The following is a 27,985-nucleotide window of genomic DNA, read 5'->3' as shown; positions in this document are numbered from 1 at the left end:
TGGATACCGCCTACCACTACATTAAAGGATCTTCTCTGGGTAATAATCATGGCAGAAGCGTAAGTATATGTCGAATTTTAACAGCTGTGGTATGGCAAAAGCATTGCGTTAATTTTTAACCAATTTTATCTGCTTAGGGTTACAAATAATTATAAATGTCATTTGAAGTAAAGTATCAGTTAAGTATCATTTTCATAAAGCCATTTATAGTTCAGTCAATTTTGGTATCATTACTATTATCATTATTATTACTTTCATAACATAATTTGACCAATTTGAGGCAACTTAAAAGGTTATAATATTTATTACTGTTTTATTTAGTTAGTATTTTACACTCTAAGGGCTATTGTTGTAATTAACTGGACATTTAGGTTTTATTTACATGTGCAGTTTTATTTATGATTTAATTCATGAATAACTATTAGGTAAATTGTTCAGTAAGTTAGAAAAGATTTTTATTCACAAAAGATTTTGTGTTTTAGCGTGAAAGTAGCAGTGCGATGCCGTCCTTTCAACCAAAGGTGAGGACAGTGATTGTCTGGTCTCAAGCCTTTTTTCTTCTCAACTTTTACTCTAATCATTTTTTGTAAAAAGTAATTACTTGTTTTTACTCTATACTCTAATTACTCTATTTGCTTTATGCTGCAGTTCTTTCACATGCTAAAATTATGAAGTATGTGTATGTAAACCATCTTGGCTTACTTATCTAGGGAGAAAGACAGAAATGCAAAATGCATCATAAACATGAATGGACAAAACACAACTATTGCCAACCCAGATACGCCTAGTAAGTTTCATGACCTCTCATGTGCTTTTAGTTACGTCTCTATGCAAAAAATTGAATGTATTATAGGCTAGCAGTAAGCATGATTGATTTCAATGAGAAATACTCCCACTTGTTGCATAGATGTATATGAAATTTTTAAAATATGCTTGATCATTTCCTTTAAAAGACCCAGCATCCTATAGTTTGTATTCAAATCTGCCATTTATTTTGTAGAGGAAGAACCAAAAACCGTAAGTTCTTTTGCAATTTGCAACACAAGTTATGATGAAACAAAGTGGTTCCTATATGTGTATTTTTGAAACAATAATCACCCAGAATCTTTTATTATAATAAGATACTTTCTACTAGTACTTATGCTGCGTGTACAATGATTGGATTATAACTCAAATTGAATTTCTTACTGGAATGTTGCATAAAGACCATATAGTGGCACATAATGGTCATATAGTAGTCCATAGTGACCATATAGTGGCACATAGTGGTCATATAGTGGTCCAAAGTGACCATATAGTGGCACATAGTGGTCATATAGTGGTCCATAGTGACTATATAGTGGCACATAGTGGTCATATAGTGGCACATAATGGTCATATAGTGGCACATAGTGGTCATATAGTAGTCCATAGTGACCATATAGTGGTCCATAGTGACCATATAGTGACACATAATGGTCTACAACAGGAACATGAAGGACATCAAGCCACTCGTATTGTAAAAGGATGTCTGTTTGCATACACACTTGTGTTTCTAAGGCTGTTCTTCCTTATCCTTATTATTACTAACAATCATCTATCGTTTATTTGTTTGTGTTGCTGACAACATTGATTGCTTTTCACTCACTTCATTCTCCTAAATCAATGAGAGGTTTACGCCGCACCTTCCTTCCTAGTCACTCTACTTTATACGTACAGCAGCATGGGAAATGTTCATGTAACTGTCCTCAATGATGTTTTGTAACAAATATATTTTGTTAGCTTAGTTTCTTGATAGTAAGTGCCAGGACTAAACATAAAGACATTCTATTGAGTATAAAATGGTACAGCTTGAGTGAAATTTAATGAGAAAAGCTTTTCTAGTCAGTCTTGTTATTTTTTTATGTACTGGCATTGGTTGCTGACATTGAATGACATTCTGGATTACAGTTTGCTTTCGACTATTCTTATTGGTAAGTGAAAATGTACTCTATCTCTATTGATGGAACATAGGCTAAAGCTTAATCTCAGTTATAAAATTTTTGTACCAAAAATACGGTTATAATTTTGCAAGTGCAGAGTTTTGCATATTTTATGAATTTAATGATAATTTTGTATCAATATTTCCAAAATTATTAATTAAATAAAATGAAAGGTATTAAAAAAGTTTTTTCTAATATTTCAAAGTCATTTGTCTAACCTTGAGACAATGTATCTCGTATCAGGTCACATGATGGATTTACTGAAGATTCTGAGGGAGTGCTAAACCCCATTCCTGGGTCTAAGTATGCTAGTCAACAGATTGTATTTGACAACCTTGGGAAAGGAGTCCTTAACAATGCCTTCGAAGGTGAGTCATAAGAGTACACCATTGCAAGATAGATATGATTTTGACAACTTGTCACATGTGCTCCTAGAGGGTAGGGTTAAGCTTGCCATTCAATGAAAATACTCATTCACAAAATGTGAATAGAAATGGGCTAAGCTCTGAATCATTGACCGGCTTGGTTAAAATAACACCCAGCAAAATAGTGACCCTATCCACCTTACTTTCATCATATGTTGGTTCGGAACCGTTGTGCGCTTTTATCAACCTAATGTTATGTTTATTGATTAATATAGAAGATTACATCGATAGCATTATTGAAGCGAGCATTTGTGTGCAGGGAAATGTTTGAGTGTAACCAGGATACCTTATGTCAAGCTCTAATCAGCCAAGAATGAGCATTGGAGTGGCCGCACTATAGTTCGCAGCTCTTTGTGAATAAAGTTAAAAAACTCAATCTCAAAGGTCGATGAATGATTAATCTAAACTCTAGAATAGCAGGGTCTGCATCTTCTTCAACAACACAGAGTAGCAGTCACAAGTTGACCTCCATGTCTTTAACATAGTTAGGTTATTCGAGGGCGTCTAAAGGGCAGCATAATTAACATTTTTATTGTATTTTATTTTCACATCAAGTAAAAGAATTGCTAAGAACTACACCATAAAAATCATTGATGGAGGCTCTATGTGCACAATAGCTTGGCTAATCGAGGTGCAGAGACCTTACTATAAGGCAGCTACTAACTCCATAGCACCAAGGGATGTTTTATAAAACAGCCCAAAGGGTCGGTTTTTTAAAGCTTCTTGTACTGAAATAGACCAATTGTCAACACATAGCTAAAATTGCTTCTTTCTACTGAGCTATTTTGTTTAGCTGTATACATTATAGATTAGATTACATATAGATTATAACTTCAGAAAGCTTTCTGAAGTTATAACCTGATAAAGCTTCAGAAAGCTTTCTGAAGTTATCGTGGCGTACATGTATATATAACTTCTGAAAGCTTTCTGAAGTTATAACCTGATAAAGCTTCAGAAAGCCTTTTGAAGTTATCGTGGCATACATGTATATATAACTTCAGAAAGCTTTCTGAAGTTATATATACGAGTATATTTGTATATGCACTCTCATAATGGTGAGGCAGTCATGCCACATCAGGTTTATAGGCCACAAGATTCAATGTGTTAATTAAACCATTAAATGAAAATTCCAGCTATTATGTGTTAGAATGTACGATGACTGTTTCAGTATAACACATAAATCATCACAATTCTGCATATGATTTTTATGCATTTTCTCGGTATAAGCGAAGAATACATAATGTGATACTTCTCTAGGATATAATTGTTCCCTCTTCGCCTATGGACAGACTGGTTCTGGTAAGTCATACTCCATGGTTGGCTATGGGAAGAACAGGGGCATCGTACCAATCATCTGTGATGATCTCTTCAAGACCATGAACCAGAACAACGCTGCCAACATGGTACGCATCACGAATCATTCAATGTTTAATGTAATATTGATCATTCTTCTGGAAGTTACCATTTGATCTAATTGACTCGCGTTTATACCAGTGAGCGATGAAATCAATAGAATATTGAAGTTACTTTAATACATTGAGTTTCACATGAATTGATTTTGCAGATAGCATTGCGGTACACAATTACATGTTGGTTAATAATAGAGGTCAATGTCTCCACCATTTGAGAAGGCTGCTGTTCGTTGAACCAAATATTTTGAGCCAAGCCAAATAAAGTTTGTTAACTTGCTGTGATCTTATGGTTTGTTTGAAGATCGTAGTGCGTGCGGTTTCTTTATTCCTTTTTATGAAATACACCGATTTAGCTGCTCAAATGCATGCTATTCTTATGCTATTGCTTTTGTCGTAGGATATGTATTCTACAGATTATGTCTTTGGAGACGTATTTTACAGATTGTCTTACAAGATGTATTCTACAGATTATGTCTTAGGAGATATATTCTACAGATTATGTCTTAGGAGATGTATTCTACAGATTATGGCTTAAGATATATTTTCTACAGATTATGTCTTAGGAGATGTATTTTACAGATTATGGCTTGAGAGATATTTGCTACAGATTATGTCTTGAGAGATATATTTTACAGGTTATGGCTTAGGAGATATATTGGGGTTTGTTATAGATTGGAGCATATGCACTACAATATTTTGTAAACTTGAACATGTGTTCTATTTACCATCATAAAGTCTGGAATGCAACACAGACTGGAGGGCATTTTCCACAATATGTAATATACTGGACACATGTTTTATAGTTTATTTTAGGCTGGAGAATATTCTCTACACTGTTTTATAGATTAAAGTATTTCTTCTTCAATATATTATAGACTAGATCATATGTTTTGCAGTATGATATAAAGTGGATCTTATGTTCTGCAATATGCTATAGACCAGATCATATGTTCTGCAATATGTTATGAACTGTATCATATGTTCTGCAATATGTTATAGACTGTATCGTATGTTCTCCAATATGTTATAGATTGTATCGTATATTCTACAATATGTTATAGAGTGGATCATATGTTCTGCAATATGTTATAGACTGTATCATATGTTCTACAATATGTTATGGACTAGACTACATGCTATATATGTGTTTTGCAATACTTTATCGGTAGAAATAATTTGGTTCAGTCTGCTACAAATTATAATCTGGGTTTTTTCTATGTCTTGATGGTCTTATGTCTGCTTTGTGTCACTCGCACAGTGAATTTAACATTAATACTCTATCAAGAATGTTACATTATTTTAGAAAACAAAAATGGTATCGTATCTCCAATATTATGTTTTCAAAAGCACTTTCTATTTTGTTGGATTCCAGTTTCATTTGAAACCACATGCAAACTGATAGAATCTTTTCAATTTGCACTGTTTTACAGCTGCACACCATGTTGTTAAATGTTTAATTTAACTTATTCATTTCCTGTTGCGTTATTTTATTTTGCTTTAAGTATCTGCAAAATGACAAGTTGTTTATAATATATGTTTGTATAGCCTTCACTGGTTACTATTGCAGCGTTATGAAGTCACGTTCTCAATGTTGGAAATATATAATGAACAAGTTCGCGATCTTCTCCAAAAAGAAAATCCAAAGGGAGGATTGCAAGTTCGCCAAAACCCCAAACTAGGCTTGTTCTATGTGCAAAGCCTAAAATATGTTCCCGTCGGAAGCTATGCTGAGATAGAAAAGAGAATCGAGCAGGGTAAGCTTGTCGCTGTGTAACTCCAACATTTCTATAATCTGTCTAATCATCACGAAGGGAAATTTGTTAAATTTTGGGACATAAAATCTAATCAAGTATAAAGGTTTTTTAGCATTATTTGTCTTTGGTTGTTTTTGATAAAGTTGTTAGCAAGCTCATACTGTCATAAATATATGTTATAACAGTTTTCATACAGTGTTTGAATAAATATGGTGAAGTCAAAAGGATATCAAAGTTGGTGTACAAGATACTACTTACTACTACTCTAGTAAGTAGCAATATTGAAATATTAGGGATAATTTCCATTTCAATCTACACCATTCATTGGCACAATTTTGGTGAGGGTTTGATACGGGTTTGTGGTTAAGTTTTTTGTAAAAAGAATTTTTAATGCTCAACCACGAATCTCAGAATTCATGTGTTGTGCCATGCTTAATGGGAGGCCACAAGGATTGTATCTCCATATCTGCTCCCTTTAAATGTAGTACTATTCCCATTAGTCACAACTTAACTTTAGCTTTTGTTCAGGAACTGCGAATAGAACTGTCGCATCGACTAACATGAATGCAACATCGTCACGAGCCCACACCGTTGTCACCATCATATTTGATCAGATCTCTAAAGACGACTCTGGCTCTGAGACTAAGAAAAGCTCCGTTATGAATCTGGTAGATCTAGCAGGTATGTGTCACTAATAGATAATAGTGGACCACAAGAGGGACATATGTGGGCGTGTCACTAGTAGATAATAGTGGACCATGTGAGGAAAATATGCGGGTGCATGTCACTAGAAGATAATAGTAAACCATGAAAGGGGCGTATGTGGGTGTGTAGCAGGTAGATAATAGACTATGAGAGGCACTTATGTGGGTGTGTCACTGTTAGATAATAGCGGACCTTGAGAGGGACATATGTGGGTGTGTCACTAGTAGATAATAGTGGACCATGAGAGAGACATACGTGGGTGTGGAGCAGTTAGATAATAGTGGACAATGAGAGGGGACGTATATGGGTGTGTCACTAGTAGATAATAGTGGACCACGAGAGGGACATATGTGAGTCTGTCTCTAGTAGATAATAGTGCACCATGAGAGGGACATTTGTGGGTATGTCACTAGTAGATAATAGTGGACCATGTGAGGGACATATGTGGGTGTGTCTCTAGTAGATAATAGTGGACCATGTGAGGGACATATGTGGGTGTGTCACTAGTAGATAATAGTGGATCATGTGAGGGACATACGTGGGTGTGTCACTAGTAGAGAATAGTGCACCATGAGAGGGACATTTGTGGGTATGTCACTAGTAGATAATAGTGGACCATGTGAGGGACATATGTGGGTGTGTCACTAGTAGATAATAGTGGACCGTGTGAGGGACATATGTGGGTGTGTCACTAGTAGATAATAGTGGACCACGTGAGGAAAATGTGTGGGTGTGTCTCTAGCAGATAATAGTGGACCATGTGAGGGACATATGTGGGTGTGTCTCTAGTAGATAATAGTGGACCATGTGAGGGACATATCTGGGTGTGTCACTACGAGAAAATAGTGGACCATGTGAGGGACATATCTGGGTGTGTCACTAGTAGATAATAGTGGACCATGTGAGGGACATATGTGGGTGTGTCTCTAGTAGATAATAGTGGACCATGTGAGGGACATATGTGGGTGTGTCTCTAGTAGATAATAGTGGACCATGTGAGGGACATATGTGGGTGTGTCTCTAGTAGATAATAGTGGACCATGTGAGGGACATATCTGGGTGTGTTACTACGAGATAATAGTGGACCATGTGAGGGACATATGTGGGTGTGTCTCTAGTAGATAATAGTGGACCATGTGAGGGACATATCTGGGTGTGTCACTACGAGATAATAGTGGACCATGTGAGGGACATATGTGGGTGTGTCACTAGTAGATAATAGTGGACCAGGAGTAGGTGTGTAATTCATTGATGAAGATGGTCCTTAAGAGTAAGAGAATAGTCTTATGTTATGAAACTTTCCTTGCTTCCAACGCATGATGTCAGCAATCTTCAACTGTTACTGTAGCTGGAAATAACAAATAATGAATAAAATATTAAGGTGTATCATAAATTGAACAACTATAATATTAATATTGCGTGTTGCAGGGTCTGAGCGAGCTGACAGCACGGGTGCCACTGGTGACAGGTTGAAAGAAGGTGCTAACATCAACAAGTCTCTCTCCGCTCTCGGCAATGTTATCTCAGTAAGCTTCCCTTTTCATAATACCATCTAATTTAGCATAACAGCAGACAGCTTGTTTACTCAATGCTGCATATTTGAGTGAGTGGTGACAAGTTCCTCGCAACAGGAATTCCTATTACTCAGGGTGGTGTTTTTAGGCCATCCAACCAGATTGTTCTATGTATTTGTCTCACCTGAAGATTATAATACTAGAGACCTTATGAACACTACATGAACACTATTAGAATAAGAATTCATGCAGCTGAAAACGATGTTTTGCAATAAAATATAGCAAATGATATATTCTCATGGTAGACAGGATTGGATTTAAACAGAGAGAACCAACTTAGTGAGAGTTGATCTTGATTACCTCACCCCAGCATCTGTTTCAATGTTCTGCTTCTGTTTCAATCTGGCGTTCATTCATGCGTTTTCTGCAGGCGTTGGCCGACCAGTCGATGGGAAAGAAGAAGGTGCTTGTACCGTACAGAGACTCTGTGCTTACCAAGCTGCTACAAAACGCTCTTGGAGGAAACAGCAAGACCATAATGATAGCCGCTCTCTCACCCGCAGACATAAATTATGATGAGACGTTGAGCACCCTCAGGTTTGTACTACTCACCATTCTATAATGCAATGTACAGTATTTGATGGTTATGTAGTGTAAACACATAGATGTATCTTAAGTTTTGTTACGAGTATATGTACTAATAAGTTGACATCTTCTCAGCATCACTTGACTCCGTTATACCGCATCTAAGTCAGTAATAGCCTATAAGAGAAACATTATAGTATGGCTATAATGTGACTATAATAACTATATATGGCGTCGTTTGTCCATGGGTATTGCATCTATAAAAACTAACTTCTAATTGAACAATCTGTCTGAAATTTTGCATCCATTTTTTTATACGCCAGGCTTTACACCAAAAAAGTTTAGGGGTCACCGCCAGTAAGGGGCGTTACGGCAGAAAAAGTCATTGTGAATGAACATGGCACTAAATACAATTTCATAATGAGGCAACCTAAATGTTGGCCAATATGAGGCTTCAACCCATCACACTTCGCTTGTCAGACTGACCCTCTAACCAACTGAGCTAATCAGTCGCCTCTGGAAGCCCCAGAATAATTGTGCCAATCAGAGATAAGGATTGCTTATTTATACATGTATCTTTTTTTGTTTATTTGTTTGTTGTATGTGTTTGAAAAGTACTAGAATGAAACAATAAGTTAAAAATTAAAGTTGTATTTTTCATGTCTGTTTTTATTTGGTACCAAGATAATTCCATCAGGCTTACATATAAGAGACTTACATATAAGAGACTTACATATAAGAGGTTTTGCTATCATAAAATCTAGTTATAATAAACTGTTGGGACCACTCATCATGGATTTTGGCAGATTTTTATTCTTCTGTAATTGGTTCACTATTTAAAACATATTCATAATCCTTAGTTTCTTCCAAGAGAAATGCTTAGGTTTTTTAAGCAAAAGTTGTTGACTTATTTGAAAGTAGATACAAAACATGTACGAGTATTTTCATACTATCAAAGACAGCAGTTTGCAACATGATTGTTTAAATTGTTATTGTATATAGGCGATGCCATGCTTGCAATGTCAATAAGAGAGAGAAAAGTTATCTACCAAATTAGCTACCGCTATAACTTGAGAAAGTTAAGTTAAACTGTTGTAATGAGGATATCATATAAAAGTTAACTACATCGCTGCAGGTACGCTGACAGAGCGAAGAAGATTAAGAACAACGCTGTCGTCAATGAAAATCCTATTGACAAACTTATTCGAGAGCTCAAGGTTAGTTACTACCTCCTCCGGTGGTGGCTCAGTATAAGGGTTCGGCCTTGTCTTACATTCCGAGCAATATAACACTGATTCTCGTCATTGACATTGTCATTCTGATTATTGACATCAATGTTTGTATTAAATTCACCAAAGTCACCTCATCACTGGTCTATGAGCACTACACATGTGTTCTCTATATATTTACAATGAGAAGACAAATGTTTGGTGTATTTAAGTTATACAGACAAGTTAAGTATATACGTTGCATACTCACATGTATATAAGTATATGCCTATAAACTCATATACGCATATATGAGTATATAAGTATATGCCTATATACTTATGGACATATATATGAGTTATACAATGTAACTTTGCTTTAAGTAATGAATTACATTACAGGGGTATTAAGCAAACTTTTAAAATGTTTTCAAGTGTTTAGACCAGCATTAGAGGTTTACCATTATTGTAAACTAAAAGTGGTTTTACATTTACTCATGATGTGAGTCTTTTTATTAGATACTGTACATTATATTTTGATGTGATGTGAGCCTTTTATTAGATTATTAGATACTGTACATTATATTTTGATGTGATGTGAGCCTTTTATTAGATTATTAGATACTGTACATTATATATTGATGTGGTGTGAGCCTTTTATTAGATTATTAGATGCTGTACATTATATTTTGATGCGATGTGAGCCTTTTATTAGATTATTAGATACTGTACATTATATATTGATGTGGTGTGAGCCTTTTATTAGATTTTTAGATACTGTACATTATATTTTGATGTGATGTGAGTCTTTTCATTAGATTTTTAGATACTGTACAGTAGTTTTTACACCGTTTTGCTCGTGTCTTTTAATCCTACAAATATTGCTCTACAACGATGTTTATATATACTCACCACTTTGCATATACACAGTCAGCTGGTCATCTTTATACTGTATTTACATGTATTGAACTAGCGGTGCTTGCTTCTGGTGTCCAACTAATATTGGTATTTTTGCTACACACAATACAACTACATATTCTTGCTGGTTGCAGGAAGAGAATGAAAGGCTGAAGAAGTCTATGAGTGGTGGTGGAGTGATGCCTGGGTCAACTGGAATGTCTGCTGAAGGTAATACTCTCTTTAACTTCAATTTATACTAGCTTGAGCTTCTATCATTCAGTTTCAATTTATTGTAGCCATCTCTAACTATCATATGGACTGTGGCAGGTAGTGAAGCTATCCAAATTATTTGATGATATAGCCAACACTACAACTAAAGACACCTTTTATATAACTTCTGTACATACCACATTTATGCAGATATGTAGCAGAAAGGGGTATTTCATGCGCCAACACAAAATCATTCATGAACCAGCATCTCTCATAAAAACTGCTAACCCCAAGTAGACTATCCCTATATGCTGCCCTATTCATCTTAGGCTGTGATATAAATCATCATCTGGTTTGTATTACGGTGCAGTTCAATGCTATACCATTTACCAAGTTAATTTAAGTCAAGACGATTTCTTATAAACACCAAGTAAGTAACACCGACTTGCTAGTACAGGCTTTGTGTTCCTGTTGTCTGTGTACATTGTAGATAAAGGAGAGTCTAAGAACAGGCACTTTTTGATACCTCCAATAGCCTTTTTTGACACCTTTAATGACCTTTTTGAAGACTTTATCTTTACTACGTTGACTGTTAGCTGAGTTTTTTAACCACTAGGCTATGGCTGAGATGTGGGGACAATGACTTACAATAGAGGAGTTGCTGGTTTGAGTCTATCGACTTAGATTAGGTGAAGTCTAATTGTCTCAAAATTTATTCTTGGATCATTGTTTACTCTATTTGTAGAGTCATCACAGTTTGAGTCACTTAGGTTAGGTAAAGTCTCGCCTACTTAAGAGTCATTCTTGACTAACTGACTACTCTTTATATAGAGCCTCAAAAACTTTCTTCTAAGTTGTTTCTTTTATTGCCGTGAGATGTTTTGTTGAAGTAGACTCATATATATTAACAGAAACATTATTGATGACTGATATTTCAATTTCTTTTAATATAGTTTTGGGATAAATTTAGAAAAACTTTTTTCTGAGGTGTAGACTAATTTATCTCTGACTAACTCTTGAATAGTCTTGAATCATTTCATTGTTTCTTCTCTCTAGACTCATCTAAGCCATCAATATACAAACTCTCCATTCAGGGTAACTAAACATCCTAACCCGATAGCCTAGACCGCCTTGCCGTTAAGTCTACCCCAGGTTTTTAACTTGATGTGAATGCGCTTGCACTGGTACTATGTGAAAGAGTGCGTGGACTGTTTGACTGTAACATAAGAGAAAGAACAGCAATATTTAATTTATTTCAGCAGATAAAACTTGCGTTCTTGGATAACACGATCAAAGTTCAATCGTTAGCTGTATCCAAAAACTGGCACTGTCAGTTTTAAAAGTGTATGCATAAATATATATCGCCTAAATTGAAAGGTCGCTGACCTTATTTTAGACTGCTACATGCTGTTAAAAAACGTAACGATGTTTGGATTTCCGTAAAACTCAGATACTTAGATCATGTACACTTGTGTACTTTTCTATATTAGCTCACAACAAGTATTAAATGAAAACTTTGGTAAACTCGCTTCAACTTGAATGTTGTTCTTCTCTCTATTACAGTCAAATAATCCTACACTTTTGTTAATACACTATGCGAAACACTTTGTACTTATCATTTTTGCTTGGTCATGTATGTAGTCTGTATGCTTTTAGTCATTTAGTCTGGTCTTCAAGATGAGAACCAACAAATGTGATTGCTTATTGAATTTGAGTCAAGTCTGTCAAAGCTTGTCTGCAGTCACCAATTGATACCCTAGAAGTATATATATTTAGCGTGTGATGTAAAATTGTGTCTATGTTCATTTGGTTATTTACACGTACGTGCATGTTTAAGTGTGTCACCTCAGTAGGATTTGTAATTCGTTTATATTTTATTCATGTAATATAGCTGGAATGGCAAAAGAAGGTAATGTATAGTAGGCCAATGTAAGCATAGATTGTTTCCTTGCTATTTTGTGTTTTGATACTGAATGCGAAATTGCTTCATTACAAACATTCAGTTGAAGCAAACAAATGCAGACTTCCGCTCTCACTGCTCGGACTTAGTTTTGTGTTTCTATCTTAGTATACGACTTACTAGTATGTAAAGTGCTAACAATGAAACGGTATGCAGATGCATTGATAGAGTGTATCATACCTGAGTCAAATTGGCCTTGAGTTGGTTGTCTGGCGTTTTTAACAACTTTTACCAAAAATAGCAAAAATGCTATTTACACACTGTATAGCATTGTGTGTAAATAGCATACAATGCGCATTGTCACACTGTTCACTCCTGGTGTTCATGTTTGATTGTTATGATTTATTTCAAAGAGACTGTTGTCACGTGTATATTTAGTTATCATATCATTTAATGTTGTATGGTGCTTTAATCATAAATTATTTTATTTCCACATAAGCTGGTGCTACAGCGGAAGGTAAACTTTTAGATAGATAGTATCACCATCTCTCTCCAAGTTCCTCATATTTGTTTTGCTTTGCTTTGATTTTGTCGACAAATTATTGAGATGCTCCGCTCTCTGGTTGGTTTCTTCTGATAGTTTAGCTCGGTATGACTTATTCGTTGGTTAAAAGTGTCCCAGTTATTCAACATCCTACTTCTTATGTATTTTTTAGCATTTGTATGTTAGTTATATGTTTGTCTTTTGTTACATTACAATAATGTATAGCAACCTCTAGGTAGTATACATTCTGAGTTGAGTGAGTTGGAAACCATAAAAAGGTGATGAGTTCCTTATCTCTTGTCTATCTAGAAATCTTTTCAACTGTAAAATCATCTAATTCGTTATGGAATTAATAAAATGTTTTACATAGACATAGAAAAAATGAAGAAAGACATGGAGGAAGAGATTCGTGCTCAGCTGGAAGCCAATATGGCTGTGATTGGGTCTAATTCAGCGACCTGGGAGGAAAGAGTAAGCGTTAATAAAATACAAGCTAAGAATTGCTAGTTTATCTGATGTCTGATGAACCTAACTAGTGGCATATACTTTTCCATAGTTATACTTCTACCTTGTAACTACTCTGGGAAAGTAGACTGCTGTTACAAATGAACTCAAAAGAACGCTCTTTTCTTTTTTTAGTTATTTAATATCGCCAGAAGTATTTTTATTTACTGTTATAATCTGTTATTTTCTGTTTTTTAATTAAGCTGAAACAAGCACAGAATGAAGATACTGGTGTAGATCAGTATGCCGATCGAAAAACTAAGGACCCTCACTTTGTCAACCTCAATGAGGATCCTATGCTATCAAATGTCATATTTCACTACATAAATCCTGGAGTGTCTACTGTGGGGCGTCAAGACAGAGATGGAAAATCTAAGCCTGACATCTGCCTGAGTGGTCTTAGGTATGCAGTAGCATTATTTGGTCAATGATTCGCTGTAGTGATGATGAAGTATACCATAGCAGGTTCCTGGATATGTATTTAATGTTGTTTTACGGAATAAGGCTTCCTGACTTGGGTTTAATGTGTTGAGATATATTCAAAGAGAAGTGTAGGAGTAGCAGTGCGATTAAATTAACTTCCGAACTAAGTCTACACCCTTGAGCTGACATATTGCAGCATTTTGAGCGAGCACGCAACTCTCACATGCAGTGGGGTTACTGTGGAACTAAAACCGGCTGAGCAAGGAGCAAAGATTAAAATCAATGGACAGCCAGTGACCGGCACACAGACTCTAGTCAACAAAGACAGGGTTATGTTTGGTAAGTGACTCTACTTTTTACAATACTAAAATATCGAGCCACGCCATGTCTTTCTATAATCGTCCATAGCACAGCTCATCCTCATCAGTAGTAACAGTAGCTACACAACTTGCTGTTTGGCATATTTAGTTGTTTATTTTAGCATCATGAAATTTCTTTGTGCTATAGAAATCTGAAGAGCTGCTGTAACCACAGCAGAGCAGGTTACTGCACAGCACAGGTGACTACATGCGCGTGTATAGCAGTGGGCTTAGGCTCACATTCTAATTCATGATGGTGTATTGAGCTGCACCCTCACCTGCTAAATCTGGCTAGTTCTTAGTTATGGAAGCGTATTCTTGAAGCAATACTACTCTGTTAGCTTTAATCTCAGTGATACTGTTTTTAATCTTTTCAGAGTGCTACTATGTTATTTTGAAATCTGCCAACGTTGTGTTAAAGTTTAATATAGCTCCTGATAGATCACTTAGAACTAAGCAGATAAAAACCTTCTGCTAAAGCTGCCAAATAATTCACATAGCTTGTTGTTTCAAACAGTCTTTAGAATGATTTAGTTCATTTGTGTTTTTATTTTGTTCATATGGTACTTCCGAGTCACTCGAATTCATATAGTCACTATAATAGGACATACATGTATGTACATACATAGAACTTGTGTTTCTATTTGACAGGCTCCAACCACCTGTATGTGTTTATCAATCCCAAAAATGATGACTCCGCAGATGACCTACCCAAGAATATAACATATGAATTTGCTCAAAAAGAAATTGCACAAGCTAAAGGTTTTGCTACAGGCTCTACAGCTGGTCTCACCAAAGGTAACTTTTTAATATTTTCATGAGTTCAATTAGGTAAAGTTTTTACTTGAGTTTACAAGATATTTATTTATGAAAAAAGCATACTTTATAAAAAGATTTAAATGAATTATTGAATGTACGTTAAAAACGTTAACATCATTAACCGTTTTAACATTGTTACCTAACTTTTGTTAACATTGTTGCTAATGCTGTCATTATCAACATTAATGTTAGCGTTATTAACATTATTAACCTTGTTAACGCATATTCATCAATTCATTTTGCCCGTTTGTGAAAAGTATACTCTTTTTTATAGACGAATATCTTCGGTAACATCAAGCAAAAACTTTTCTTAATTAAGCTCATGGAAATATTAAAAAGCAATGCTAACAATGTTACCAAACTTTTTAATATTTATATGAGCTTAATTAAGAAAAGTTTTTGCTTGATGTTACCGAAGATATTCGTCTAGAAAAAAGAGCATATTTTTCACAAAAGGTCGAAATGAATTGATGAATATGCGTTAACAAGGTTAATAATGTTAATAACATTAATGTTAATGCTGATGTTGATATTAACAACATTAGCATCGTTAACATTGTTAATAACTTTTACTTTGTGCAACTTGTTTCCTTATTTCATCATTTTACACATGTTACAGCGAATCATTTTTACCATCGGCGCTCAAGTGTAGAGTTACTAATTATAATCATCAGATGAATATCACTAGGATTTCCAGCAGCTTATAGTTTGTAGGCAATTTTTTATGCAATAGCCTGTGTTTTACATCAGTCTAAAACTGTTATAGAGCTCACTGCAAAACTCCTGTTAAGGATTTCAAGCTAGTATTTAGAGTAGTCGAACTTGTTGTTATATGTCCTTAGAGCAGCAGATCGTACAGGAACAAGTTCTAGAAATCTTGCCCATGGTGTCAGAAGTGAACGCCATATCTGAAGAGCTCAACAAGTATAGATCTTTTGAAGTTGTCCTGCTGAGTGCTGCTGCTAGGGGTGCTGCCAACAGCGGGTCAAGGTAATAGGATAGTTTGTGTTTCCCTTAAAGGTTGACTTGCAACAAATTTCACATTACAGTTATTTGGTATCAAAAGATTCACCATGTCTTACTCTGTTGTGTTGTAAGTCCCAAATATGTGGAAATGTGATTAAAAGCTCTTAAAAGCTCAAAAACGAAAAGCCGCCGTAGATTGGAATCTCTTTATTTCGATGACATAACCACGCAATTTGGTTATCGTCTTGTCACGTATGTTCTCACGTGAATTGAAAGGCCAATAAAAAGCTCAATATAAAACTTATCGTAGTACTAGTTTATGACAAGCACTTCGGGTTTTACCAAAGACCCCGTATCAAATATAGATGCTCGCTACTTTACAGTTTTGTTTCGACAATATTCAATCGTCAAGTCGTAATCTGATCACTTGACACAATACTTCGCAAATAATTTTTGCAGCACTTTTCGATTATCACAGGTAACCAACAGGCTCGTCATGATTATCAGAAAATGATATGTACTCCTTCGAGCTAAGGTTAAAAAGTTTAACAATTTTTTACAGTAAGTTATAAGATATCAGTGCTAAAAGTGACAGTATTGCAATGACGATAAAACAGACGCGTAAGAACAATAGACATAGTTTTATTGAATGCGTGAAGTATATTTGTGAAAATAGTTCGACAAATAAGGTTGCAAGAAAGTGTAAACAGAAACCATCTCTCACAACTACATCACATTTGAGCCGTTTTGGAAAGGAATCCAAACTACGGCGGTCTCGTGTGGCTGCGATTTTCTGTTCGTTTTTGAGCTTTTAAGAGCTTGTAATCACCTTTCCACATATTTTGCACCTACAACACAACAGAGTAAGACATGGTGAATCTTTTCATATCAAATAACGGTAATGGGAATTTTGTTGCAAGTCAACCTTTAAGCCTGTTAATCTGTATAACCATGTACTTCACATTCCTTATCATAGTACCTCATCATGAACTGAACAGATCTGTCATTATTTTACACAACAGACATGCCAAACTGTTCATCATTTCTGTAAACATTTTTGGACCATTCAAAAATTATTCACATGCACACTTTCATAATATAAACAAATAGTTCCTCATTGTTGCAGGTATAATGAGGCATGCTGTGATTTATGTCATGAATACGTATATACATTGATTTATTTTCTAAATTTTAGAGGAGATGACAACACACGGTAATATAGTCATTTATGTTATGTGCATTGTCAACTAACATAACATCTACGCTCTAGCCACAATGCTATGCTATAAAAGGTGCTCGCTGCGGTGACGAATATTATTAACTCTGTGATTTTAACAATGGTGAACATCTGGAGTTTTAAAGAGACCTACACACGTCTATATTCAATTGTAGAGCCCTAGCGACCTTTGTGATCATATGCGGTTCTTCAATGCGTGTAGCAATAAATTGAGGAGTGATTGATTATCTGTAGCTAGCTGATTGTATAAAATTTGAGCATTAGACAAACTGCTCTTTTTTCCATCGAGTAAACTAAGAATCAATCTAAAATACAACATGTTGGTTAATAAATACATTTGTATGTAATGTGCAGCACTCATAACGCATATCTTCCTGACATTTCTTTTTAAAATTAGAACAGACCTGGTCCGCTATACATATATCATCTGTTACGCTCAATTTATATATACCCAGCTATATATGGCTCAAGATAGAATGAATCTGTTTGTCTTTATACTCCCAGCTATGTATGATTTAGAATAGAATATACCTTTTACCCCGTATTTTTGGCTTATTGTAACCCCTGGTTCTGTGTCACCGATTTTGCTGATCATCACTAAATAATTAGCAGCTGTGCATGTTTTGCTTTGAATCAATTTACCTGCTACATTCTAACAGACTAGATTTTAGCTCATTTTATCAGCCTTGGAGAGTTATCTGCCCACTCAACATGAAACTTTTATTTCGCAGACTCAAGAAGGAAGTAAAGTTAGTTATAGTGAATAGTCTTGTGTATGCTGTTGCCTTTTGTTTCTTTCATTCTTACTCTCTCAACAGAACTACCTATATATTGACCCTTACTGCTTGAGTAGACATATGGTAATATGATGCACGAGTGCGTATCTACTGCGTGATTTACATTCATTGCTGCAGTCAGCCAATTGTCAGCTAATATTTCTCTTCCGTTTTGTCACAGTGATTTAAACTTTAAAACCTATACCGGAAAGGCTTCCTTATAGTCAGTGTACTGTAGAAAATCACAAGTAACAATTTACTGCATAGATTTTATTCATTTATGATAAACTAATAGAAAAAGAATTCTTAATGGCTTCACACAAAAATGACTTTACATGCACATGTTGTAGTTCCATGACACCAACATACTCCTTTATATCACATAAAATATGGTATCTAATGACTAAAAGAGCCGTGTACTTAGACATCTCTATACTGAGATGACTTCTTGAAGTATTTATGTAGTTTGCTAAAGCTCTTTAATACATTTGTTGAAAATACAGAGTTGCCTTCTCATCCCTATTGTGTTACGAAGTGCTCTCTTCTGATTGCTGGATTGTACAATAATTTTATTGAAGTGGTAGTTGGTCACTTACCTTGTTCAACATAAACTTGAATAGAAGTCTATTGAAGAGCTGTTGTAATCTAAAAAGAATGTTAATATAATGCAATAACGTCTCATCAGATGTATCAAGTGATTGTATTATTTTCCATTTGTTCTGATATAAGTGCCTATACCAAGTTTCACTAAGTAGAAGGTTGATCAAACCTTGATCATGGACAGTCGCTATTTGTCTTCATTACCATTTGCACTGGGTAGTGACTGGAGCATTAAATATCTATGTGATTTTGTGCTGTCAGTGTTATGGTGAAGATGAAGAACCTGCTCAACAGCAACACTTGGCTGTGGGAGAGAGGAAAGTTTATGAATAGGCGCTACATTATGCAGGTAAACAATATTTATGATCAGCTTTAGGCATATGATAGTTCCTTCACTTTAATGCAATTTCTGGTTGGCTTCTTGTTGATAATGCTGACATGTGTCTTTCTTGGTCTGTTCAACAGGAGATGTACCAAAGCTGGCTGGACGGAGAAGATATGTCAAAGACTAAAGAAAATGATGACCCTTTCTGGGAGCCAACAGAAGATGTTCTTATAGGTAGACCATTTACTACATGCATAGAACCAGTTGATCTCCTAAAGTTGAATTAGGTTCTGTAACATGTAGCTATACTGCAACTACTAGCTATACTCTACTACTAGCCAGGCTTTACTACTAGCTATACTTTACTACTAGCTATACTTTACTACTAGCTATACTCTACTACCAGCTATACTCTACTACTAGCTATACTCTACTACTGGCTATACCCTACTACTAGCTATATACTATTAGCTATACTCCACTAGTAGCTATACTCTACTACTAGCTATACTCTACTACTAGCTATACCCTACTACTAGATATACCCTACTACTAGCTATACTCTACTACTAGCTATACTCTACTACTGGCTATACTCTACTACTGGCTATACTCTACTACTGGCTATACTCCACTACTGGCTATACTCCACTACTAGCTATACTCTACTACTAGCTATACCCTACTACTAGATATACCCTACTACTAGCTATACTCTACTACTAGCTATACTCTACTACTAGCTATACTCTACTACTGGCTATACTCTACTACTGGCTATACTCCACTACTGGCTATACTCCACTACTAGCTATACTCTACTACTAGTTATACTCTACTACTACATATACACTACTACTAGCGATACTCTACTACTAGCGATACTCTACTACTAGCTATACTCTACTACTAGCTATACTCTACTACTAGTTATACTCTACTACTAGCTATACTCTACTACTAGCTATACTCTACTACTGGCTATACTCTACTACTAGCGATACTCTACTACTAGCTATACTCTACTACTAGCTATACTCTACTACTAGTTATACTCTACTACTAGCTATACTCTACTACTAGCTATACTCTACTACTAGTTATACTCTACTACTAGCTATACTCTACTACTATTCTGCAACCTGCCTATTATAATCTTATCTTAATTATTCATGATTCTGTGTATTTTATTCTAATTAAACTGAACTATCTAACCTAAACCTGTTTTTTAGGAACAACCAACATGTACTTGAGGTTTCTCTGCTTTCCTATGGACTTTGATTACCCAGCGCCTGTCAAAGATTATAAGGGACAAGATGAAGGTGTAATTGATCTCTACATCACACCATGCACTGCAAATGGCAAGAATATTCAAGACCTAGACCTCATTGCTAGTGAAGCTGTTGAACCAGAAGAGGCCGCTGAAGAACTTAGAGGAAAACCATTTAATTTCAAGGTGAGTTTTTGGATTTTTTCAATTTTGATTTCTTTAATACTGAATTTGTATTGGGTGCTTTTACAATCCCATTGCCTAGTTATTCATAAATTAACAACTTTCTGATATATATGTCTTTGCAAAAATGGAACAGGCCTTAATAAGACTAATATTGTATATGGACAGACAAAAATCATGTATAACCCTATATGTGCTTTTGCGAAGTTGAACCAAAAAGAGTGCTAAATATACTACATATAGAGTGCTCAATATACTGCATATAGAGAGTGCTCAATATACTACATAGAGAGTGCTCAATATACTAAATATAAAGTGCTCAATATACTACATATAAAGTGCTCAATATACTACATATAGAGAGTGCTGAATATACTGTATATATATATAAATTTGGTGAGAAATTTATTAAAATTTGACTAAGCAAAAATTACTAAAAGTTTCATATTACACAAAAGGTGTGTAACACTCATCAGATAAAATGCTTAGTCTACGCATTTTATCTGATGAGTGTTACACACCTTTTGTGTAATATGAAACTTTTAGTAATTTTTTGTTTAGTCAAATTTTAATAAATTTCTTACCAAATTTATAGTAAGCTCTACTTTAGTATCGAGCACTTTATGCTGACTTTTAGCCTATACTTTATTGTATATATATATATAGAATGCTCAGTATACTATTTATAAGCTCTTCAATATATTACATATAGAGCCGGTTATGCAATAAGTGAAATGATTCTACTACAGTTGTGTCACGCTACAATTTGTTTCTGGTTTGTGCAATCATCAGGCGCTAGATCAATATATAAATAAAATGATGACAAACAGCACGCTTTTTTTGCCAGGCCCAATAGAAAACACTGAATCAAATTCTAATAAAGCTCATTTGAAACTCCAAGGCTAATTATAAGTATAGACACATTAAATTTTCCTTCTGCCAGTTTTTCTCACATAGAAAGGTTAGATTCTAAAATTCTTAACGACTGCTATATCAATGGTATTGCGATTTCTATTAGATTGATGTCATCAGCGCTCGAGTAGACAAAGCCAGGTTTTCTAAAGGTCTCAAAGTCAAGTACAAAATGCTTAAAGACAAGGAAGATACGGAGACAAAGATGGTGAAAGGAACAGTAAACCCTGAGTTCAAACACAGCAAGTGAGTAGATGAGATACATGGTTTATACATCAACTATAGAAAGTTTGACTAAAGCTTGTCTAGGAAACATTTTTACTAAACATACATGAGTTGGAGTGTTAGATACTTTGTAAATGTCGAATGATGATATCTTACCATTGCTAGAGGACATCTGGGACTTTACTGAATTCTGTTCGATGTAGTTGAACGTATACCAGTGCTACATTAAATCATCTTTAAATCATCATGGCAAAGAACTGGTTGTCTTTAAAATCTATAAAAGTAATCTATTTTAGTTTTTCATATTTTCCGGTTCATAGAAGTTATAATATGCGGTATTTTGTTGTTGCAGGCAAACTACAGATATGTACAAGAATCTTTAAAATCTGTTGCTGATGTTATCGTTCGTAACCTCCAACATCATAGTTGTGACATTAGCAGAAGGTCTTTTAACCACACAATGTATCTGTCACTTATGATAATGGCACAAAAATGTTTACATTCAATCAGTTATAAATTTTATGGCCTCGAGAAAAGATTATACTAGAAGGCTTTCTGTTTTATAGAGATTTTTATTTTATACGGACTTCGGTTCAAATTGTATTACTTAAAGTTTGACTTGCAACAAAATTGACAAGCGAACCACATGCTGTGAATTCTGTTGCAAAGCCTCTGAATATGTTCATTGCATTTATTATAGAGTGGTCAAGATTCCTACAGTAACACAGGAATGGATTGACTTTTTCTTGACTGGTCATGTGACCTTTGAACTTTATGGTCTGCAACAAGAATCGGCCAATGACGTAAAGTTAGCCAAAATGTCAACGAAGGTATGTAATTCAGTTCTGCTGTGGTTTAGCAAAAGAGGTTTATTTTTCTGCAATCAACCTGAAAACGTCAAATTTTATATATTTTCTTACTCTCTTTTTATGTCAGTAGTGGATTATAACTGGTATTATTAAATGACTATGTGTAGTTGTATAAGATGAATAGTGAGATCATATGGTTTAGGACAACCGGTAGTGCAATACAACCAGTAATATAATACAACCAGTAATATAATACAACTAGTAATATAATACAACTAGTAATATAATACAGCCAGTAATATAATACAACCAGTAATATAATATTTTATTTCATAGGAGTTGAGACAGCTCGAGCAGCTTCAGAAGACTTCACAGATCACCCGGCGTGATACGTCGTTTAGTCTCAATACGGCGGGCAACGATAGTGATAGTCGTCTTAAATCAGAGTTTGTCTTGCTTGAAAGGAAATATGAACGACTGCTACAAAAAGAAAAGCGACTTCAGGTCTGTTCGACTTACTATAAATCGGTATACTTAATAGTATCTCATATATTAACTGCATGATATTCTGCTTTGGGCAATGTCAACCTAGTAGTAGTAGTTAAGATGTGGATATCCATGAATGTATGATTTGTAGTACTTTAGGAGCATGTTTAACAGTTGTTGCAGTTACTGTTGTATCTGACCATTACCTAGCACTAAATAATTTTTAACTGTGACCCAAACTGTCTTTTAATTATGTTACTGTTTTGCAGCAAATTTGTGATGAATGGGCTAAAAAGCCTCCGAGCGAACAGCAATTTGAACCGTTTTATCGATCTGTACACGCAGTAGCTAATAGCTCTGGTATTAAACTGAAAACGAGAGCACAACTTCTTACCAAGGTACTAGATTCAGCTGTTCGATAGTGCAGTCACACGATACAGTGAAGCACCGGACGTAAGAAAAGTCACATCTGGTGATGACTGGAATATCGTGTGACTCGCACTACGCAAGTTTGCACTGAGTATTTGTTTGGCTTACCACACTTTTTATTTGCTACAGCAATTGTGTGAAGAATGGAATTCTAAATCGGGCATAGAAAAGCAGTTCAAACCTTTTCATACTGCAGTCAATAATCTTGTTTCTGCCGGCGCTACCAGCAATAACACTGCTTCCCTTTCCAGACGGACGTCAGTTGTTCTAACACAGGTAAAGACTGACAGGTCATGTCTGCTGCCGTATGACTATCCGATACCGATAATGTTATGCATGTGGTGTGATGACCCTTTGCCTCCCGCTGTGCCGCCTCCATGTCCAATTTTAAGGCTTGTAGTTCTTATTACTTATTTTAAGAAGGTTTTTCTACATGGCGTGAGGACATTCGGCTATCTGTGTTAAACCATTAATTGGAACTAATGCTATTCATATACTTCATCTTTCCTTTCAAGCTTGTAGTCCTAGTATCTCAGTAACACATGCCGCATTTAGTAGGTTTGCACGCTTCAGCACATTATATCACATTTCTGTGTTTATGGCGACCAGTAAACCTTACTCTCTGCAAACATTTTTTGCAAGTCACTTTGTTATCTTATCATCTTCTCTATCACACTCTTGTGCTGTTGATTTTACTTGAAATTGAGAAATCTAGTTTGTCTCGTAAAGATTTTTAATTTTCATCTCTATTTGAACCATCATTGTTTGTTCTGCACTTTATTTCACCCATATCATTATCTCACATCAGTAAGTGTTGCACTTTCTACAGCCAGTGCTGCCCTCTCTACAGTGAGTATAGCACATGCTCCAGTCAACGCTGCACTCACTACAGCCAGTGCAGCAAGTACTACAGCTGGTGTTGTACTCACTACATCTCGTCCGGCACTCATTACATCTGGTGCAGCATTTACTATACACCAGTGTTGTTCTTTCTACAGCTGATGCTATGCTTGCAACAGCTGTTGTTGCTCTAACTATAAAAGGCAGTTTACTCACTATGGTTGATTCTGGTACTTGCTGCAGTGAGTTCTGTAGGCTGTCTTTGAGTTGTTCTTGCAGAGCTTTGCTTTCAGCTCTCCAAAAATGGAGTTATACACTACTAGCTTGTGATTTTATCAACCAGCTAGTTTGATTGGTGTGCTGTAATATTTGTTGTAAAATTATTGCCAGAGCCATCGGGTCATTTCAACACAATTATAACATCACACAATTTTGGGCGGTCTTTGCAGTTTTAAGTTTCACGTCGGTATAGATTAAGGTGACGCGTATGCGCTTAAAAGTACATTCTCATGCAATTCTGTAGCAAAGCTAACCATTTGACTTGCTATCGCTTTTATTGCCTATCTGTGTGCTGCATATCTAATCATTTCTCAAGAAAAGAACGTCACTTGATGAAAGAGCTAGCGGCGATCTTGTGCTATTTGCCCATATCATGGTTGTTATTTTCTTCCATTCCTCTTTCTAGTAAATATCGCCAGCCCTATATGGTGTATATTTGAGTGAAGCCAGATTGAGTTCTATTTTGTTCCAGAGTTGACTTAGGTTTTGTCAATGTACCTATAATTCACTTCCTCTCACAAAAAGTTCATTCACTTGTGTTTATATCTTACTACCAATGCCGGCTTCTTTGGAAAGTATAACTTGTTGAAATTTTAGCCTGGTTAATTTGCTTACTCATATCCTCCTATCTGTATCTCAAAGAGCCTGCAAGCTTGCTTATCCTAAAGCCTTTCCTTTAGCCGAGTCTCACTTGATCCCTTCTAGGAACCATCTCAACTCTAGTAACCTGATCATCATCCTTTATTTATCTATATGGTGTGACTACTCGTGCGCATGTACCAATTGTCCCCGACTGCAGAGGATTGTCTCCATTTGCTTGTCAAGTTTTATACACTACCTATACAGTTGGCTACATATGCATGCATGTCTTTCCAGATTTTAGCAGGGCAAAAAGCTCTTAAAGAGCAACGCCAAAACTCTGACGGGACAGAAGTAAGCCGCACATCACTCCCTTTCTGTTTTACTATACATTATTGTTTTAACCGCTCTTACCCCTGCAGCTCATCCATAATCTCCTAATCTCCCCAGCGCAATCAATATTGTAGCTGATAAGCAAGGGTGGTGGGTCAGGCACACAATGAGTACGAGCTGATTATTTCTGCTATATGTTATAGCTAGCAAGACACAGATGCACTGATATTGTCAAATGCAGTTCTACCATCGATTTAGGCGCTTGTCTCCTCATCCTGCTTTAAATTTTAACCTGAAACTTGGTCACGCTTTTATCGTTGCATGTTATCTCATTTCTCTCCTAAAAGTTGTTTTTAGCGATTTTTTGATGTTTGACAATCTTCAAAAAAGTGCTGATTAATAAAGATTCACTTGATGTTTTGGAATTTTTGCTAATTAAAAAAATTAATTGACTGTTTTCAATTTTTAGTATTGTATCTATTTCATTTGACATGATTATAACATCTATTACTGTGTTTTCCTTTGGAACTCACTTTGTTGTCCTGTTTACTTATAAGAATTCTTGAAGTTTTTGTCAGTCACAGATTGTAACCAGGTAACAAAAATCTTAACAAAATAAAAAATTTGAAATGAACAAAACCATGTGCTTAGAATATTTTCTAATAACATCAAAAACGAGCATCAAATAAAAATTACAGCACCATTGCAGGCCAAAATATTTTCCTCCCAATTTAAAAAAAAAGAAAAATTCAAGAAGTTTAAAGACATATCTTGTAAAAATCAGAGATCAATAGCTGCTCCTCATTTGATAGACTGAAGCACAAGTGCAGCCAATTGCTTGCTTTCTTTCATTTTATTCCATCCTCTATTATGCACACCTTCCTTTTTTGTCTCAATCACCATTGGTTAGCTGAATGCTATAGATATATCAAAGTTGGTCCAATCAAAACTGCTTAAAAATCATTATTTTAGGAGTCGTTTTTCCTTAAAGGTTGACGACTTGCAACAAAATTTACATTTCAGTTACTTGGTATAAAAAAGCTCACCATATTTTACTCTGCTGTGTTGTAGGCTCAAAACATGTGGAAACGTGATTTCAAGCTCTTAAAAGCTAAAAAACGAACAGTTAAAAAAACGCCGTAGGTTGGAATCCCTCTCATAACGGCTCAAATATGACGTAGTTGAAAATGACGTGTTTCTGTTTACGCTTTCATGCAACCTCATTCGTAGAAATATTTTCCTAAATATACTTCACACATTCAATAAAACCATGTCTATTGTCCTTATGCGTCTATTTCATTATTGTTGTAATGCTGTCACTTTGAGTACTGATATCTCAAAACCTAGCCTAAAATTCAGTTTAATTTTATAACCTTAGCTCAAAGGAGTGCATATCATCTTCTGATGAACATGAGGAGCCTGTTGGTCACCTGTGATAGTCGATAAATGCTGCAGAAATTGTTCGCGCCATTTGGCAAAAATATGGGTCATATGATCAGATTCCGACTAGATGATTAAACCAAGCTGAAACGAGACTGTAAAGTAGTGAGCGTCTATATTTGATGAGGGTTTTCCGGTAGAACCTGAAGTGTTTGTCATAAACTAGTACTATGAGACGTTTTATATTGAGCCTTTTATTGGCCTTCATCTCACGTAATAACATCATGTGTCAAAACAATAACCACGTCGAGTTGAATACGTCATCAAACTAAAGGATTCCAACATATGTCCACTTTTTTTAACTGTTTGTTTTTGAGCTTTTTAGAGCTTTTAATCATATTTCCACATATTTTGAGCCTACAACACAGCAGAGTAAGACATGGTGAACCTTTTGATACCAAATAAATGTAATATGAATTTGGTTGCTAGTCAACTTTTAAGGAATGTTTCACTGGCTTACTAACGGCTGCACTGCTATGCATGACAATCTTTGGCATGTCATTTGTGTGATCCAGGGGAGATAATTGCCTCATTCACCAGTCCTATATCTGATTATTCACTTACACATTTACAGGTTCTTCAGGCAAATAAACAAATACAGAATCCAACAATAGAGGACAAACAAGGAAATGAAACCCAAAGCAAGGCCTGCACACTAATGTAGTTACTGTGGGAACACGGTCTAAATGTTTACACCAATTCCTTAAGGTCATTTCACGTTGGCTGAGCTGAAGGGAGTTGTCTTCTTGTGATATTATTAGTGGTGAACTTTATTATGCAACAACATTTTGCGTATACACTTTGCTCAACACTGTTCGGTTATATTTAATGATTCAATTTTATACATTTCAAGCTGTTGGTTTGAATATGATTTCTAGTGATGCCGGGCAACAGATTGTATTTCGGATGTGGTGACAGATTCTCTTTGCTTTATTTATAACAATCACAATATATTTTCACATGTTGTATTCTTTTGTGCATTGTCCGTCCAAATTACCTTTTTTCAGGTTTGTTATCTTTCATATTTTATGGAATTTTTTACTATTTTGTTCTAAAAAATAAACTGTGGTTTTA

At 35.4% G+C, this 27,985-nt stretch overlaps 1 protein-coding gene across 1 annotated transcript; it reads left to right on the top strand.

Annotated features, from left to right (window-relative positions):
* Positions 1-9: 9 nt before the first annotated feature.
* Positions 10-27,985, top strand: LOC137391627 (kinesin-like protein KIF28). The gene is made up of 28 exons (XM_068078145.1): positions 10-59; positions 483-521; positions 711-787; positions 1,001-1,017; positions 1,930-1,952; positions 2,205-2,329; positions 3,644-3,789; positions 5,366-5,552; positions 6,081-6,233; positions 7,686-7,783; positions 8,202-8,368; positions 9,492-9,573; positions 10,616-10,691; positions 13,488-13,588; positions 13,825-14,024; positions 14,241-14,383; positions 15,055-15,201; positions 16,065-16,212; positions 17,384-17,401; positions 19,063-19,150; positions 19,267-19,360; positions 20,359-20,582; positions 21,598-21,737; positions 22,417-22,546; positions 22,862-23,029; positions 23,570-23,716; positions 25,436-25,492; positions 27,486-27,985. The coding sequence occupies exons 1-28, from the start codon at positions 49-51 to the stop codon at positions 27,573-27,575; spliced, it is 3,096 nt and encodes a 1,031-aa protein (XP_067934246.1). The 5' UTR covers positions 10-48; the 3' UTR covers positions 27,576-27,985.

Source organism: Watersipora subatra, chromosome 3 (assembly GCF_963576615.1).
Source record: "Watersipora subatra chromosome 3, tzWatSuba1.1, whole genome shotgun sequence".
Taxonomy (NCBI): Eukaryota; Metazoa; Bryozoa; class Gymnolaemata; order Cheilostomatida; family Watersiporidae; genus Watersipora; species Watersipora subatra.
The sequence above is the reverse complement of the archived record's forward strand: the minus strand, read 5'-3'. Positions and strand labels throughout refer to the sequence as shown.